Source organism: Bufo gargarizans, chromosome 3 (assembly GCF_014858855.1).
Source record: "Bufo gargarizans isolate SCDJY-AF-19 chromosome 3, ASM1485885v1, whole genome shotgun sequence".
NCBI classification, from domain to species: Eukaryota; Metazoa; Chordata; class Amphibia; order Anura; family Bufonidae; genus Bufo; species Bufo gargarizans.
This window is the reverse complement of record NC_058082.1, coordinates 279,739,986-279,758,165: the sequence shown is the minus strand read 5'-3', so window position 1 is coordinate 279,758,165 and position 18,180 is coordinate 279,739,986. Positions and strand designations below refer to the sequence as shown.

General features: G+C 44.2%; 1 protein-coding gene across 1 annotated transcript in view; it reads right to left on the bottom strand.

The window, feature by feature from the left end:
* The window catches only part of PPM1E (protein phosphatase, Mg2+/Mn2+ dependent 1E), a 252,569-nt gene that overhangs the window by 30,879 nt on the left and 203,510 nt on the right, over positions 1–18,180 (bottom strand). The window contains exon 4 of the mRNA XM_044285294.1: positions 3,209–3,397. Within this exon, the coding sequence (XP_044141229.1) occupies positions 3,209–3,397 (189 nt within the window). The remainder of the gene's footprint in view (positions 1–3,208; positions 3,398–18,180) is intronic.

The window sequence follows — 18,180 nt, the reverse complement described above, 5'->3', positions numbered from 1 at the left end:
TTATTAACTAGGTTGCAAATAACCGTTCCTTCCCTTTAGGAATAGCAAGCCGGGGTCTCTTCGCCCCGATTCAATACGAAGAGTGGAGGCAGCAAAGTTATTTGATTTCCAGCGTTAAATCGATAGTTTTATTTTAACCGATTGTACAAACAATAACGATTGTACCATGTATGGGCACACCAACCAATCTTAAACGTTTACTGTGCTCACAGTGGATTCACCTCCAGAAGTCTCTAGTGGACGAGACCTGGATGGCAACTGTGGCATAGTACGACGGGATTGGTGGGTGGTTGTCACTGTGCTTGGTGAGCTGAGAGAAGGCTGCCGTGCTCACAGGAGTGTCAGTGCCTTCTCCAACAGCTGATTGTTGGGAATGCCGGGTGTTGGACCCCCACCAATCAGATAATGATGACCTATCCAGAGGATAGGTCATCAGTATATTAAAATATCAGAAAATCGTTTTAAAGTCGGCCAACCCCACTCATTTTGGTGAAAACATTTGACAGTCTAATTTCTGTAAAGACAGGCTGACTGTTCCCCAGTGTTTAAAGAAGGATAAGGCATGTTAGGTGGTCCACAGCAGAATGTTGAAATATACACACGCTTGCACAATTCAACTGCATAGATCTAATGGCAGCTCATTTGCATGGCCAGCTTTAGCTTTTCCTTCACCAGTTTGCAGCATTGGTGTTAAAGTGGTTGTCCGGTTTCAGAGCTGAACCTGAACATATCTCCATTTTCACCCAGGCAGCCCCCCTGACTTGAGCATCGGAACAGGTCATGCTCCGATGCTCTCCTTTGCCCTACGCTGAATTGTGCAGGGCAAAGGCATTTTCTGGAGTTCCGGTGATGAACTGGGCTCACCTTAGGGCTGCCAGGCGGAGGCTTCCTCCCAGCAGTGAGCCCGGTGATGCCACCAGCATTGATGGGCGTGCTTTATCGCTGCCCTAGCCTTTAAAACGGCTAGGGCAGCGCTAAAGGCGGCCCATCAGAGCCGGTGACGTCACCGAACACACTGCTGAGCAGAAGCCTTCGCCTGGCAATGTGTTATTGTAAATAAAAGAAAAATGCTCGGATGCTATCAGGGGGGCTGCCTGGGTGAAATTATGGGTATGTCCGGGTTCAGCTCTTAACCCGGACAACCCCTTTAAGACTACATATGTCACAGTGAAAATCACAAGAACTAGCTGTGAGCATAAAAGGGCTGGAAATAAGCCTCTCTTACAAGAAAAAAAATGTATTCTTTACAGTAACTGTAGCTATAGGCTATCATTTCAACTTGTTGCGGTGGCTATACCACCTAGCTGGACTGTAATGTAACTGCTGGGAGGGGCCAGCATTGCCATTATGTTATTTTTCAGTTACAGTTCAGCCTGTAAACCTAGAAGGTTGATCCAGAGAAAGGCAAAAAAAAATAAAAAATACTTGAGGTAGAAGCCAATTTTTCTCCTTTTAGGGGAAAAAAATCCTTCAATTAGGCAATCAAAATAAATCCTGGATCAATGACCCTTCTCCAAAAATCTAATAACTATAACCTGTAATATTATTAAACTTCAAAAATACATCCAGACTCCTCTTGAACTCTTTTAGCGAGTTCACCATCACCACCTCCTCTGGTAAAGAGTCTCACTGCTCTTACAGTAAAGAATCCACTTCTTTGTTAATATACTTCTTTCCTCTAGATATAGAGGATGATCCTTTGTTATAGTTACAGTCTTGGACATGAAAAGTTAATGGAAGAGATATACAGTATGTATTCATGGTTGACGTACTTATACATACAGTAGTTATTAGATCTCCCCTCAGCGGTCTATTAATTTCTGGGTACACATTCCATTTATTACCCGAGTGATGGACATTGCAGAGACTGCGCTGAAAGACCCTGTGGTTCTACACAAATACACATCTACTGATCTATGATATAATACGGTTGGATAACATCAGAGGGGGGTGAGAGACCCTTGACTAGTTAGCATAAAGTCCTTAAGCGGTAGTGAGAGGACAGGTAGGGAAAATATAAATATCAGTGCCTTGCAGACCTCATGGTTAGTATCAGGCAGAAGATGGAAGAGTGAGCTGGTGCTGCTGCTGAAGACAGATCCAGGATTTATTCCTATAAGTACCTAGCAGAGGTGATTGATACCCAGGGGCAGACTGGCCATAGACCCTACAGGGAAACTCCCCGGTGGCCGCCCAGGGTGCCACCTGGGCCCTCCTCACAGCCACAAGCCATGGCAAGTAATGAACTGACGCTCCCCTCCTAAATCCTAAATTCAACAGTATTGCCATCTTAAGGCAACAGGAGTAGGAGAACCAAACTGGCTGTTTTGTGCTACTGGGGCAGTATTTTGTAATTTACTGTGGTAATTGGCTCTGCTGGAGTGGAATAATGTACTGAAATACAGTATTACTTTTCCTACGTGTGTTGACCCTATCGTCTGTCAATTTGCGCCCTACTACAAAATAGAGCCACTTTTTGTTTAGTTTTTTTCAGGGCCACTTTAAATTCCCAGTCGCCCCTGTTGATACTGGAAATAAGCATATAGCACCTCAGTGATAAGCTAGGGCAACTGAATAGGGACATATTTGTTTGTTCCACTTAAAGTGACAGTATACCTAACTATTCTATTATTTCTACTTAATTATTCCCTCATTGACATATTGTAACTGAAACTACTAAAGGCCCCTTTACACGGGCTGAGAATCCACTAGATAATCGCTAACGAGCATTCATAGAAACGCTCGTTAGCGATTATCTGGCAGTGTAAAGGTGCAGCAGATTACCCAATGAACGAGCAAAACACTAATTCGTAGGGTAACTGAATGATCTGTGTAGGCACCTAAATCCTCGTTTGCCGGCAGCAGATCGTGGTGTCTAAACAGCCTCTGCTGCCGGCAAACAACAAGCAACATACCTGCCCTACTATGTACTCCTAAATTTGGCAAATATATTTCAAATATTACACGTACCATTAATATATAAATATATTTGATGTGTTCCAGTTTGGTAATAGGCAAGATCTTGAAGACTGCAGCTTCGACAGACAAGAAATACATTCATGGATCCCTATATATTCCCCGCTGATACTCTGCATGTCAATGAGTATTATTTACAGTAACTCCATCCTCCCACCCTCACTGTTGGTTTTAGACTTTTAAGTACATGTCCAACAAAATAAACCCAAACAATAAAGTTCAGCACACTGACCTCACGGGCAGCTTTCTTTACGAAGCTTTCATCTGTGATGCGGAATGCTCTACACAAGGCTTCAGCTGGGTCCTGCGGGAACACTTCTTGACGTACCAAATTCACATGCAGGTGGATAGAAGCATAAATGGCAGCATCTACTCCTCCATGCCCATCAAACACCGCAAAGTAAGCTTGCTCCTCTTGGTCCTAAGTGGGTGTGAGAAAAACTTATCAAACACAAGATCTTTATGTTGCAATGTACCACACTATCAGCATCTACAGAATTATTCCTGGTTTAGATACTATATGGGATTTCCACCTTCAGGCTTTGGTAGTGCTGTGTGATGCAGATATTAGAAATTCACATTCAAGAAGATGAAGTTATGTGGCTTAAAGAAACTGTCAAAGCTCCTCCTTAATGCCGTTTTTAGTAGGATGCAGGAAATTGGAATGACAGGGATCAACTTCCTGACACAAAAGTGCTAATTACAGTTCTTAAAATATACTGTATATGCATCCAACCATGGCTAGATTAATGGGTGCAGAGCTTCTGGTAGTAGCTAGATGCAAATAATAAAATGGTACAGTAATTTACCATAAACCAACGCTAAATAACTTCCACCTACATAAGATGGGGCACGTCTTGTACCAGATGCTGACCTTATTTGGTTTTGTTCATCAACCTCATATTTTTGGCAAAAGTGATTGAGGACCAGAAGTCTGGCCACACCATACTATATATTAGTATATTTTTAAAAAGCACATTATTTTTGGCATGGAAAGTCATTGCAATATACTGTATTTCTTTTAACTACAAGATGCATTTTTAGCAACTACCCCTATCTTATAGTCCAGCAGTACCAGACCTCTCTAACTGCTTCCTTAATGAATCGGCAGAGCTATCATACAGCACGTTGCTTTGGATGAGAGAGCTGTGCCTGTGCGTCTGCACACTTCTCTCTCTCTCTCTGCCCGACACCGATGCAGAAAGGAGAGGAGACTGAGCGATCATGTAGAAGATTGAGAAACACAGCCCTCTCCATCCTGACGGTTTCCAAGCTGCAGGGAAGGAGATGAAGGATCTTTGATGATGTCACAAGTGGGAAGAACCTGACCAGGAAGGGCTTACAGGTGGTGTCATTGTACAGAAATGTGTAGTAAAAAGTTGTAGTAAAAAGTAATAGTAAAAAAAAATACCTGAAAAAAATAATAATCCAGCAGAACAAGCATCGCAGGGCACTACAGAACAATGACAGTGGCAGTAGTTGTAGGGGCCACAGCAGTCGCAATTGCGACCAGGCCCCTAAGCCAGGGAATCGCTCACTAGTTTGCAGGAGGCTGGGGGAGTGAAGCACTGCGAGTGCTGTACTCAATCTCCCCAGTCTTCTCCAGGTCTGTGCTGCACTGTCCTAACTGCGCAGAGCGTCAGAACATACAGTGCACACTATGACCTGACGCTGGGGGTCTGATCTGAGGTCTGATATTGGGGTCTGATCTGAGGATCTAATATGAGGTCTGATCTGAGGATCTGATATTGGGGTCTGATTTGATGTGCGATATGGGGGTCTGATTTGAGGTGTGACATGGTGGTCTGATCTCAGGTTTGATATGAGTCCAATGTGAGGATCTAATATGAGAGTCTCATCTGAAAGGTAAGGGGTATTTTTTTGTACTTGCACGCATTATAAGAGGGTATTTTTAGTGTCTGCACACATTATAAGGGGGTATTTTGTGTATTGGCACTCGTATTTTTTGTACTGGTGAACATTATAAGGGGGTATTTTTCTACTGGAACACATTAGAAAAAGAATTTCTTCTACTGGGGGACTACGGGGAACGTGATTACTAGTATAGGCATAATGGGGGCATTATTAACACTAAGTGCACTCTGGCAGATAATTATTTCTATTGGGACTTTGGGGAGCACTATTACTGTGACGACCATCCTGGCACAGTATCAGCTTAGCAGAATTATTTTTGGGGAAAATTATGTTTACACTGTTAGTGTCAGGGATGCTATTTGATAGGTGCGGTCATTTTTTAGGGCACTGTGTGGCAATAATCATTAAAGTGGGCACTATCTGTGTGGTACTAGTATTTTTAGGGAGATTATCTGTTTCAGCAGTATAGTATTGGGGAGCATAGTGGCTACAGTATTGGGGTGTTCAGAAGGCGGGAGTAAGATGAAAAAGTAGAAAACTAAGAATTTTTTGTCAAACTCTGCAGAGACAAGAGGAGGCTGAAAGAAATTATCATGGCGGTCTGGTCTGAATGGAGAAGATGAGGAAAGAGAATGTCTATATAAGAGGAGACGTGACTGGATGTATGAGGTATGTGGTGCTGTATTCTCCCATATGTTTTGTAGAGCTGCATGTAATGTTTTCCAAGTATATCTTTAACGGTGGGGCTGGGGAAGGGGTTAGGTTGAGAATTTGCCATGGAGGCGATGTGTTTACATTTTTGCCTCAGGCAGCAGAAATGGTAGCTGCTCCCCTACGCCTTGCTACAAAGCACTGAGGGTAGGGGGCTGAAGCTGAACTCTTGCACCAGGGCCAATGAGCTTTTAGCTACACCCCTGGACAGGGGACACATTCATTTGGATAGGTACATTTAATGAAGTGACTACATGTGCCAATGCTGTTTGTTTCAATGGTCAGTAGATGTCACAGAAAGGTTAACAGGAGCTGACCAAAACAATTAACCCCTTTTTTGCTAGACTTCAAAGTTAGTGACCTATCCACTTCATTAAATCACCAGAGAAGGTTGTAGAAAATATATACTGTATGCCTCTCTCCTCATCACTGTCTAGACACTGTGCCACTACAATAAGTTTTAACCAATCCCTATGGGCAGGGGGTAAACAGCTACACTTATTGGCAGTATTTAGGGCCCATTAACCCCATGGGCAGCATACATACAGAAAATATACATATCACATAAGTGCATTTTTAACTCTTTGCAGCAGGGCACTGTAGAGGCAGCCCAACAGAGTACTAAAACCTCATTTAAATTTAATTGTACAATGTTCCCCAATAAACTAATCACTTGCATATATCATCATTACTTTCACACATTTAAACTTTTATTTGATTCCCACAACTCCTTCTTGGTATGTTATTTATTTGTCAATGCATATATGTATGAAGATAGATTATATACACTGTGATAAGGTGAACAGAAAAGTGTATGGTAAAGTCCTGGAAGGGGTGTATATCCCACCCAGCTTCCTCAACTGGGTGAGGTAAATAAAATCCAGGACAGATTTTCCCCTAGCCTGAGGGATCCCAGCTGAAGCTAGCTAGGATCAGGATCATCAAGGGGAAATAAAGCACAGTCCAGGCTGTCAGTCTGAGGAGAGGTATGCCTGGAGAAAGCCTGGGAACCTGGCTGCCCTGCTGGCTAGAGAAGCCGAGTGCTCTGTGTGACCTGTGTTCAATAGGTGAGCTAGGATCCTTACTGTATTAGCCAGGGCCCAGACGGGCAGGTGTTTATTTTACTTTGGTTTATGTTTTGTAGTGCTGGTCCTTCACCTTACCCAGTGAATTATAACTGGGGGTTGCCTGTATTGCTGGAGTGTGATAAATAAAGCAGCATTTGGACTTTAACCCTGTGGTCTGCAAGAGAATCTGTCATCGCCGCCCAACCTGAGAGCGTAACCCCTTACAACACTGAACAAAAATATAAACACTACACTTTCGGTTTTGCTCCCATTTTGCATGAGCTGAACTCAAAGATCTGAAACATTTTCTACATACACAAAAGACCCATTACTCTCAAATATTGTTCACAAATCTGTCTAAATCTGTGTTAGTGAGCACTTCTCCTTTGCCGAGATGATCCATCACACACCACTTTAGACAGCATGAATATTGCACAGTTTTGCCTTACTGGGGGGGGGGACAAAAACATGCTCAATGGGTGACATGTCCGGTGAGTATGCTGGTCAGATAAAGATTGGACTCTGGAGCAATGGAAGAAGGTCATGTGGTCTGATGAGTCCAGATTTACCCTGTTCCAGAGTGATGGGCGCATCAGGGTAAGAAGAGAGGCAGATGAAGTGATGCACCCATCATGCCTAGTGCCAACTGTACAAGTCTGTGGGGGCAGTGCTATGATCTGGGGTCGCTGCAGTTGGTCAGGTCTAGGTTCAGCAACAGTATGTGCTCCAAGAAGGAGGTCAGCTGACTACCCGAACATACTGAATGACCAGGTTATTCCATCAATGGATTTTTTCTTCCCTGATGGCACGGGCATATTCCAAGATGACAATGCCAGGATTCATCGGGCTCAAATTGTGAAAGAGTGGTTCATGGAGCATAAGACATCATTTTCACACATGGATTGGCCACCACAGTGTCCAGACCTTAACCCCATTGAGAATCTTTGGGATGTGCTGGAGAAGGCTTTGCGCAGCAGTCAGACTCTACCACCATCAATGCAAGATCTTGGTGAAAAATTAATGCAACACTCGATGGAAATAACTCTTGTGACATTGCAGAAGCTTATCGAAACAATGCCACAGCGAATGCGTGCCGTAATCAAAGCTAAAGGTGCTCCAACAAGATATTTTTGGTGGTGACTTTTTATTTGGATGGGCAGTGTACAAGCCCATAGACACTTTGTGGCTTTAACACATGCAGAGATGAACAAGGCTCATTAAAGGGGTTTTACGGGATTAGGAAATAGATGTTTGCATTGTTTTCCAGGCACATTGGCGCTCTTAACCATAGGCTGTGTCTGGCATTGCAGCTTCATTCAGGTAAACTAAGCCAAACTACACTACCACATGAAGCACACGTATGAAACATTTCTTGGGGAAAAACTTGAATTCTTTTATGATCTAGGTAACAATAGTAGGGCACACCAGACACTTGATGCCACACGGAGGGTTAATTTGCACGTTATTTATTAGATATAGTACATATGATAATTAAAACATATAATGATTAAGACACATTAGAATACAGAAAACCTGAAAGACTTAAAAAATTAAAACATATAATGTCCTTAAATATATCCAATGATGAATAAATGAAACGTTGTAACAGGGAATAGTCTTTCTTGAGAGTTTTTTGTAAACTCACTTTTTATGAGGTCGGATCGTTAAGAGGATAATTCCTCGAGTGGTAATAGCGGTACCGCTGACTTTTTCACTAGCTTTTTTACTGCCTGTTTACAAGATGGCCCAAAATGGTGTACTCACTGTTTCAGTTGGTATCAGGCTTCTTTACCTCACTCGTGGCGTCCCACGTGCAGTGAAGATAATATAGGCAGTGGTAGATGCGGTTTAGCTTGTAGCGGTAGTTTTTTCGGGATCCTCGGTGGTCAAATGTCAACTGCGCTGTTTTTGAGATGCGCTGTTTGCGAGATGGTCTGGTCACTCTAATCTTCGGTGCAGTAACAATCCAGATTTGCAGAGTTACACCAGATTACCAATCTCGACAGCAAATATCCAGCTTTCCTGAGTGTCAACATAAAAGAACACCGATCCCTCTCTTCAAGCGCTTTTTATCCTCGAGTGCCGTATTTGTTTCTCATGGGATTATGTTACCATATGCGTTTCAGAGCTTATTCCAGCTCCTTCTTCTGAAGAAAAGCTAGTGAAAAAGTCAGCGGTACCGCTATTACCACTCGAGGAATTATCCTCTTAACGTTCCGACCTGACTGATTCCGGTCATAAAAAGTGAGTTTACAAAAAACTCTCAAGAAAGACTATTCCCTGTTACAACGTTTCATTTATTCATCATTGGATATATTTAAGGACATTATATGTTTTAATTTTTAATTTTTTAAGTCTTTCAGGTTTTCTGTATTCTAATGTGTCTTAATCATTATATGTTTTAATTATCATATGTACTATATCTAATGAATAACGTGCAAATTAACCCTCTGTGTGGCATCAAGTGTCTGGTGTGCCCTACTATTGTTACCTGCTTTTTTAAATTACTTTAGAGGATTGGGTGAATCCTCCTGCAGGTGCACCCATACCATTCTGGAGCAGCGGGTGAGCCCTCTCTAAGATTCTGTCTTTTATGATCTAATCAACCCATTTAAGAAAATAAGGGCGTCTGAATGATACATCAATTGCTGTTTTTTTACTCTTTAGCTCATTCTGTTACGCTTTAGAATGAAAATGGAGTGAAGTGAAATATTACTTCCGAGCTCATCACTTGTCAAATCTCCTCCTAGACAGTCTGTGCTTAATACGTTGATTATATCTTTCTACAGACTTGCATGTTTGATGCCGGGTATTGTCAGGGTTGAATGTGTATTCATTGATGTGATTAAATGTTACATCTGCAATATTTTAAGGAAAGCAAATAAATTCTAACATTTAAACAGGCAGGCACATCTGGGCCAGGGGACGTGGCTTGGCCCGGCCGGCACCTAAGATGCCCGCTTAGTATGTGAGCTCCGGGACCCGCAGCTCCTTTCCCTCACCAAGCGACTTCACGAGCGACTTACAGCATGTTTACCTGTTCGGATAAGGCAGCGAAACAGATGGGGAAGAAAAAGGCACCGAAAACTAAAGGCTCAATGCATCTGGAACACTTTTTCTATGGAGAGGGGGTGAGCAAAGATGGCGCGGCTGAGAGACCACAGGCGCTCAGAGCTGCCCCAGAAGATCCCCCGCTGCAACCAGTAAACCCTGATGCGGCCTCAGCCCCGATCTCCTCCACTGCCCAACAATTCTCCCTGAATGGGGATTGGGACTCACCTGTCTCATCCGGGACAGAGGGAGATGATAATACAGGTTGCAGACATGCAGCCTTACACAGGCCTCAACACCCCTCGGCACCTGAAGGGAAGGGCAGCTATACCTCCATTCACATAGGGGATCAGGACTCAGCATTAACTAGCCCGCAGAAGCAGCGACAGCGCATGCACGCTGCAGATCAGGGTATTGCCTCATCACTCCCTATCACCCCTACAGAGGATACTGATATTTACTCTAAGTTCCAAACCTCAGATAAGGCGGCCTCTCAAAATACACCTTGTCCTGAAAAGGACATGCTGCTGGCCCTGCATTCTTCCCTACATAAGGACTTTACCAATCTTTTGCTGCCGCTGCACTTCGTGCTTAATGATTTAGGGGAGTCTCCCATGTAGAATCCAAAATGGCGTCTTTTGCTGGGACGCACAATGAGCTGGTGGACTCCCACATTGTGCTGGATGATGGAGTGGAGACACTGCAGGCAAAATTGGTGTACGAGGATCGTAACCGCAGAAACAACATTCAATTCCGCAACATCTCAGAGACAATTCCAGGCTTGGAACTTCGGGCATACCTACAACAGTTTATTAAGGTACTACTCCCTACTTGTGCTGACTACAAACTCAGCATAGATCGAGCAAACAGGGTTCCTAAACCACCCAATCTCCTGGACTCAGTGCTTAGGGATGTCTTGGCCAGATACTCCTTCTATCATGTTAAGGAGAAGCTTATGGAAATTGCACATAAACAACAGCAGCTACCTTGTGCCCTAAGTCTCCTTGAAGCTGTTTACAGATTTATCGGCTGCTACCTTACAGGCCCGCAGACGCCTTGCTTCACTCACAACTATACTGAGACAATATGCTATACCATACCGAAAGGAACTTTCCATGCAACTGCCTCGGTGGGAGAAGGCAAAGCCCTTCTGACCAAATGGCGCATTCCTATAGAAGAAGACCCTCCAACGACCAAGAGCGCCTCCCCTGCAAGAATGGCTGCAGAATGGCATGTGGTGCCCATATCCGGAACTACAACTTTTTCTTACACCCTTTCTTTTTTCTTCTTACCTTTTTTCTGCCGTTTTATGTTTTGGGTGAGGGAGATGGCGGAACTCCTCTTGAGCTAACTTTGTATGATTTCTGTTTTCACCCCCAGTTTGACAGGTACCTATGGAACTATGTGTAAATTCACGGTTTGGGTACGACTATTGTTTTACAGTGGTTTGCTCCACGTTTATTTTCTTTGTTTTACCGTTGCTGCTCTTTATGTAGACATGTGTCCAAGTGAGTGTCCTTACCATTCCATACCTGCTGATGTAGCTAGACAGCCCCCTCAAACTGTGAGAACTTGTGCCAGCTTATATCATATCTCTCTTTTGTAACTAAAGATGGTACTTAAGTGTCTATCTGTAAATGTAAGGGGACTGAATAGCCCCTTTAAGCGGTCTGTAATGTGGCGGGAACTGAAATCCCAAAACTGTGATATTGCTTGTTTGCAGGAGACACATATCTCATCCTCCAACCCACCCAAGCTCCACCATAGGGACTACCCTCTCATCATTCACTCATCCAAAAGAGAGGAGTGCTTATCGCCTTTAAAGCGTCAGTGGCAGTCCAGATATACCAAACCTGAATTGACCCACATAGCAGATACATAATTGTACATTGTCTCATCAATAATACTGAATATACCCTAGTGAATGTCTACATGCCTGCACACGGAACGCTCCCTTCTACGCCTGCTGTGCAAACTGCAAAAAGTGAAGAAGGGCAACATGGTGATCTGTGGTGACTTTAATGCCATCTGTAACGCCACTCTAGACTCTATTGCAGGGCCTTCATCCCGCAGGATCTTGGCGAAATTGGAGTGGGCACATGATCTGTATAACATATGGCGTCTCCTGCATGTTAATGAAAAGGCTTACACCTTCTACTCTGGGGTCCATAAAACCTATTCTCCCATAAACATGTTTTGGATGGGCAGATCACTTATAGACAGGACCTCTGCTTTGAAAATTGGTTCTATCCAGTGGTCAGACCATGCTCCAATAGTGTTGATATTATCTTAATCCCCTTCTAGAATTTAGGATTATGTGTGGAGACTCAATACTTACCTCCTATCCATGCCGTCTGTCAGCGGGGAAGTGGAGACTTACCATAAGGAATTTTTTACTATGAATAACACCCCAGAGTTTCAGCCCTTTACTTTTACGGAACTGTCATGAGGCATAGGTGCGGGGAGTTCTCATTAATCAGAGTAGTATATGGCGCAGGCAAAGGAATAAACACATTCAGAACACTATGCAAACCATCGAAAAGCTTGAATCATTGAACAAACAGACCCTCTCTGAGGGTAACTTGACAGAGCTCTCTAGAAACCTCCTCATGTATGCGTATGAGAAATCCCTTCGACGTCTCAAATTCCAATACTATGCACAAGATAACAAATCTGGAGCGCTCCTAGCAAAACGGCTCAAGTTCCTAACATTAAAATCAAGGATACAATGTCTCCATCACCCCACAACAGGGAACCCAGTTTCTGCCCCTAGAGATATAGTCAACGCTTTTCGAGACTACTATTCCCGCCTATACAATTTAGGTGAGGATCGGAATACTGCCCAGGCCACTCAACTGGATATAAACGCCTTCCTGGATAAGATTAACTTCCCCCGGGTGCTTCCAGATCAGTTGAATGCAACAAGCCAAAATCCCCATAGGAAATAATGGCGGTGATCCGCTCACTTCCTCTTAATAAGGCTCCGGATCCTGATGGATTTTCATCCCTACACTACAAAAATCCCTCTTCTCATTAACCATCTCCTTTGTATGTACCTTACAGCAATGGAATCAGGCTCCTTTCTGCCATAAATGCTGGAAGCACTCATAGTGACTATCCCAAAGCCAGGTAAGGTACTTTCACACTAGCGTTGCTCAAATCCGGCAGGCAATTCCGTTGCCGAAACTGCCTGCCGGATCCGGCAAACCGTATGCAAACGGATATCTTTTTTTTTTCTGGATCCGTTTGACGGATCCAGGGATATACCGGATCCATCTAATCCGTTATCATTTGGAATTATGGATCCAGTATTTCAATTTTTTCAAAGCTCAAAAGCGAAATTAGCTCCTCCTATATCCCGGCACAGGCGCAGACCGGAAAACTGGATCCGGTGACGCGGCAATTTCCAGAACACTTGGTACTGGATCTGGCATTAATACATCTCTATGAAAATGCAGTATTGTTCAGGGATTTTGGCCGGAAAAAATACCGCTGCAAGCTGCAGTATTTTGGCCTGTTAAGTACCGTACAAGGGACGGAACAGAACACATCCTGATGCATACTGAACGGACTGCTTTCCATTCAGAATACCTTAGGACAAAGCTGATTTAAATACAGGAAAAGAATAACGCTAATGTGAAAGTACCCTTAATCGCTCTTACAGACTACCAGTTACCAGCTAATCTCACTGCTGAATTGTGATGTCAAGGTCTATGCAAAGACTCTAGCGAACAATCATCCTGTCAATCATCCCCTCATTGATTTCAATAGTTGAGACTAGTTATCAAGAAAACAGGCTCTGGATAACACCAGGAGACTTCTGTCACTTCTGCAACTTGCAGAAACCTCAGGTACCCCGACAACATTCCTGATGCTGGATGTCGAGAAGGGGTTTGATCGAATTAACTGGCCTTATGCCTTCTCAGTGTTACAGAAATTCGGGTTCTCTGGCCATTTCTGCACTATATTCTAACCCTTGTGCCAAAGTTTTTACCAATGGAGCTCTAGCTACTGCCTTTCCCCTGATAAATGGCACCAGACAAGGGTGCCCGCTGTCCCCTTTGTTCTTCGTGCTATCTATTGAACCCCTGGCAGAATTAATCCATCAGGATCCAGATATATATCGGGCATTACAGTGCGCTCTTTGCGGATGACATTATTGTCATCTGTACCAACCCTCGGACCTCCCTTTAAAGAGTATTTAGCCTAATAGACACCTTTGGCCGAAACTCCTACTACAAACTGAACTTAGATAAGTCCCACAGCCTACCGGTAAATATTCCCCCTGATCCGCTGTTGCAGCTCAAAGACCTGTTCCCTCTAGATTGGCAACAGGAAAGTATATCTTACTTGGGAATCCAGCTAACCTACCCCACATCACGAATGTTCGAGGGACTGCAGAAAGACATTAGGGACATGAAGTCCTGCCTGATCTCGTGGTGTAGCAGGGTGGTGGCATACAAAATGCTGCTCCTGCCCAAGCTCCTGTACCTTTTCAGAACCCTCCTTACCCAAGTCTCAGAATCTTTCTTTGGGAAAGCCCAAGACAAATGATGGATTTCATTTGGAACTCTCAACACCCTAGAGTGGCATACTTGACTCTAACCATGCATAAAACTAGAGTAGGACTGGGGGTAATGAACCTGAAACATTACTATACAGCTTGTCTACTACACCAACTAGTAGACTGGTGGCAAGACTCTAAAGACAAACACTGGGTCTTGATAGAGAAGACCTTGCTTAACCTCTCTACCCTTTGCTCCCCACTGATAGGGACAGCATGGGGGTTAGGTCTATATACATCCCCTCTGTCTGCGGTGCAGGTATCTGTAACAGCCTGGAAAAACTATTTAGATGTGTCAACTGACAAGAGGACCATACCTGCCTCCACCATATCTACAGCTTGCTTGACAGACCATGTCCCGGGATTAGATCCCCAGACCTGGACTACCCAGGGCATTAAAACAGCCCAGGAAATGATGGGTCCAGACAATGTGTTGCCCTTCTGCTACATACATGAGACCTACCAGATTCCCCATAGGGAATTCTATAAGTTCCTGCAGATTAGATCCTTGCTGGAGAGAAATAAGGGAACCTCACTACACATCCCTAAAGTAGCCCTAAGATACCTCCATGAGGGATTCCCGGAGGGGGGGGGGGGGGGGTATCTCTCTCTTCTATAATCTCCTCATCCAGGGAAGGATGGGACAAGCCGTCTCCCTTGGTGAAGTGGGAAACCGACCTGCAAAAGTCTTTCTCATTTGACCAATGGCATACTGCCTTTCATACTATTACCACTGCTTTCCACTGTGTAGCACACCAGGAAGCAATATTTAAAACCAGTCTGAGATGGTACTACACACCCACCAGACTCCATATAATGTTTCCTACCTCACCTCCTAACTACTGGAGGGGATGTGGAGGTAGGGGATCTCTCCTTCACATACTGTGGTCCTGCCCTAAGATTTCCCCGCTGTGAAACTTTACTAAAGCTCTGATAGCTGAATTTACCTCCCACAGACTAGATATAACACCAATGATGGCACTTCTCTTCATCGATATCGAAAGCATAGCCCGCCCGTATAGAATAGTGACAACTCATATACTTATGGTGACTAAATTCGTCATCACCCGACATTGGAAAAGCACCCAAACTCCCACATTAACCGAGTTGGTTGCTCTGGTGAATTACACCTGTATGTATGAGAAAATGCTCTTCACACAGCATTCCTCCATGTCAAAATTCCCCTCCATATGGATGGCATGGATGTCAAGTCGCTGGTATGTGACCTATCTAATCCATAACTAGCGGGAATGGTCCTTCGTCGTCCTCTAATGCTGACCACTCACCAGATCCTGACTGTTAGGACACTCTGTCTTTGGAAACTGCTGTCAATCACTTGGACACCTTTTATTTTTGTTCATGTTCAAATTTTTAGATGCACTTACACTGGGTTTTCATTTAATTATTACTTATGTTCTGGTTTTGTACTCTACTGTTAGATTCTGGATTAAAGACATAAATGTGATTCGGTCATATAATGCAAAACTTGTGTAACAATAAAAATCTTTGGAATAAAAAAATAAAAAACAGCCAGGCACGCCATATCCCACAAGTATATTTAAATTTATATTGTCTCAACAGAACTCTTTTTATCCATAAGGAATATACATTATAAGAATGTCTTCTAAGACATTATAAGTAGTGATGAGCGAATTTTTCTAAAAAAAATTTTTCGGAAAAATTTGCTTTGATCAGAATTTATTTGCGGTGAATCGTGTTAAAAAACAGCTATTTCCCGGCTGCAGAGAGCCTTTATAGGGGTGTAGAACACTGTGCCTTGTAGTAACACGCATAGGGAGTCTGCTGTGGTAGTGAAATAATAATGTGAGTCAGTGTGACAAGCACATGACAGGCATCGCTCTTAGAATCACTGCACACTTCACTTATTTGGGCAGTCACGGGGCCAACACTGACCAAGTAACTCAAGTATGAACTCAAGCCTTACAGGTCGATGTTAACGTCAAGAAGAAGCGCACTCCTTTTACACCGTCGTCAGCTGATTCCACATAGATGTCTACAGAACCTGTTCTACTAAACGCGTATACAAGTAAAGTCCCCCGGACAGAGTGGAGAGGGTGTCAGCATTATGTTTGTGTTGACATCACTAATTAAGTTTCCCTTCCTCTGATCCGTCAGAACAATAACCCACAAAAAACGGATCCTGTCTGTGGAGCATATGCCTTCACTCAGTCAGCATTTGCTCAATAATCCATCAGTATTGCTAATGCCAAAAAAAAAAACAGGAGTGGATGTAAAACAGAGATGACACATGAATGGAATATTTGCATGTCTTCTGTGTTTTGTACACACTCCTGCTTTTGGCTACCAAATCATAAGCCAAATCTGATAGGACCATACAGGCCTTGCAGCTGCTACACAGACAGGATCCGTTGTGTGTCTCATTTTTCCTTCCTTCTGACAGATCAGAAGAAAGGTCAAATAAATCATTATGTCAGCCAGGCCGAAAGGCAAAATAGTGGCCCAGTCATGGTGGGGAGGGTGGGAATAGCATGAGAAGTCTACAGAGTGGCCCTATGACATAGTGGTGAGGTGGAAACAGCATGAGGAGGCCACAGAATGGCACAATGACAGAGTCTGAAGGTGGTGGCAGCATCAGGAGGCCACAGAGTGGCACAATGACAGAGTCTATAGGTGGCGACAGTAACAGCATCAGGAGGATACCACAGAGTGGCAAGATGACATAGTGTGGAGATGGCAGCAGCATGAGGAGACCACAGAGTGGCAAGTTGACATAGTTTGAAGGTGGCAGCAGCATGAGGAGACCATAGAGTGGCAAGGTGACATAGTTTGGAGGTGGCAGCAGCATCCAGAGACCACATAGTGGCAAGGTGACATAGTGTGGAGATGGCAGTAGCAACAGCAGCATCAGGAGAACACAGAGTGGTAAGGAGACATAATGTGGAGATGGCAGCAACAGGATACCACAGAGTGGCAAGGTGACATAGTGTGGAGATGGCAGTAGCAGTATCAGGAGACCACAGAGTGGCAAGGTGACATAGTGTGGAGATGGTAGTAGCAGCAGCAGCAGCATGAGGATACCACAGAGTGGCAAGGTGACATAATGTGGAGATGGCAGTAGCTACAGCATGAGGAGACCACAGAGTGGCAAGATGACATAGTGTGGAGATGGCAGTAGCAGCATCAGGAGACCACATAGTGGCAAGATGACATAATGTGTGTCACGGAACAGCGGATGTCAACCTACTGTGCCACTGACTGGCTATGCTCTGGAGGGGCTTGTCTAGGCAACTGCCTGGTATTCACCAGAGCCGTTAAGGTAGTTGCCAAGGGCTACTCCAGAGCAACCACCAAGTCAGTGGCAGCTGGTCCGGGCGGACCAGAAGATACCTGGGTAGGTACAGCAAGTACAAGCGTAGTCAGATCGCAGAGGCGGTACCAGAAGCGATGATGCAGGACTAAAAGATAAGGCAGAGACAAAGTCAGACAGGCAGAGGATCAGGGCAGGCGGTACAGAAACAGGTCAGGCAATCCGGGTCAGGAACAGAAGAGACCAATCAAACAGGCAGAGAACAGATGATAAGCGAAGTCTAGTAACAAAGTACAAGTCAGGAGCACCAGTGGTTGTCAGGCTCTTTAGCAAAAGACAAGGACCTTAACACTGAGGCGTCTGGGAGAAGTGCTGAACCACTGAAATACCTGCAGGAGAGCCAGGGTTGGTCAGCGAGGTCACCTGACCTAACCCAGCCCGCCCAGGGATTGATGTGTGCCGCCCCTAGAGCAGGGTAACATGACACCAGACGAACTTATGCTGTGTCCAGGGCTGAATAGAAGCTGTGGAGCGGAATCCTCAGAAATAATATCACTTATACAGAGTGTCCTGGACTACAGCGGTGCACTGCAGCTGCTGTTACAATGTGTAGATGGCAGTAGCAGCAGCATCAGGAGGATACCACA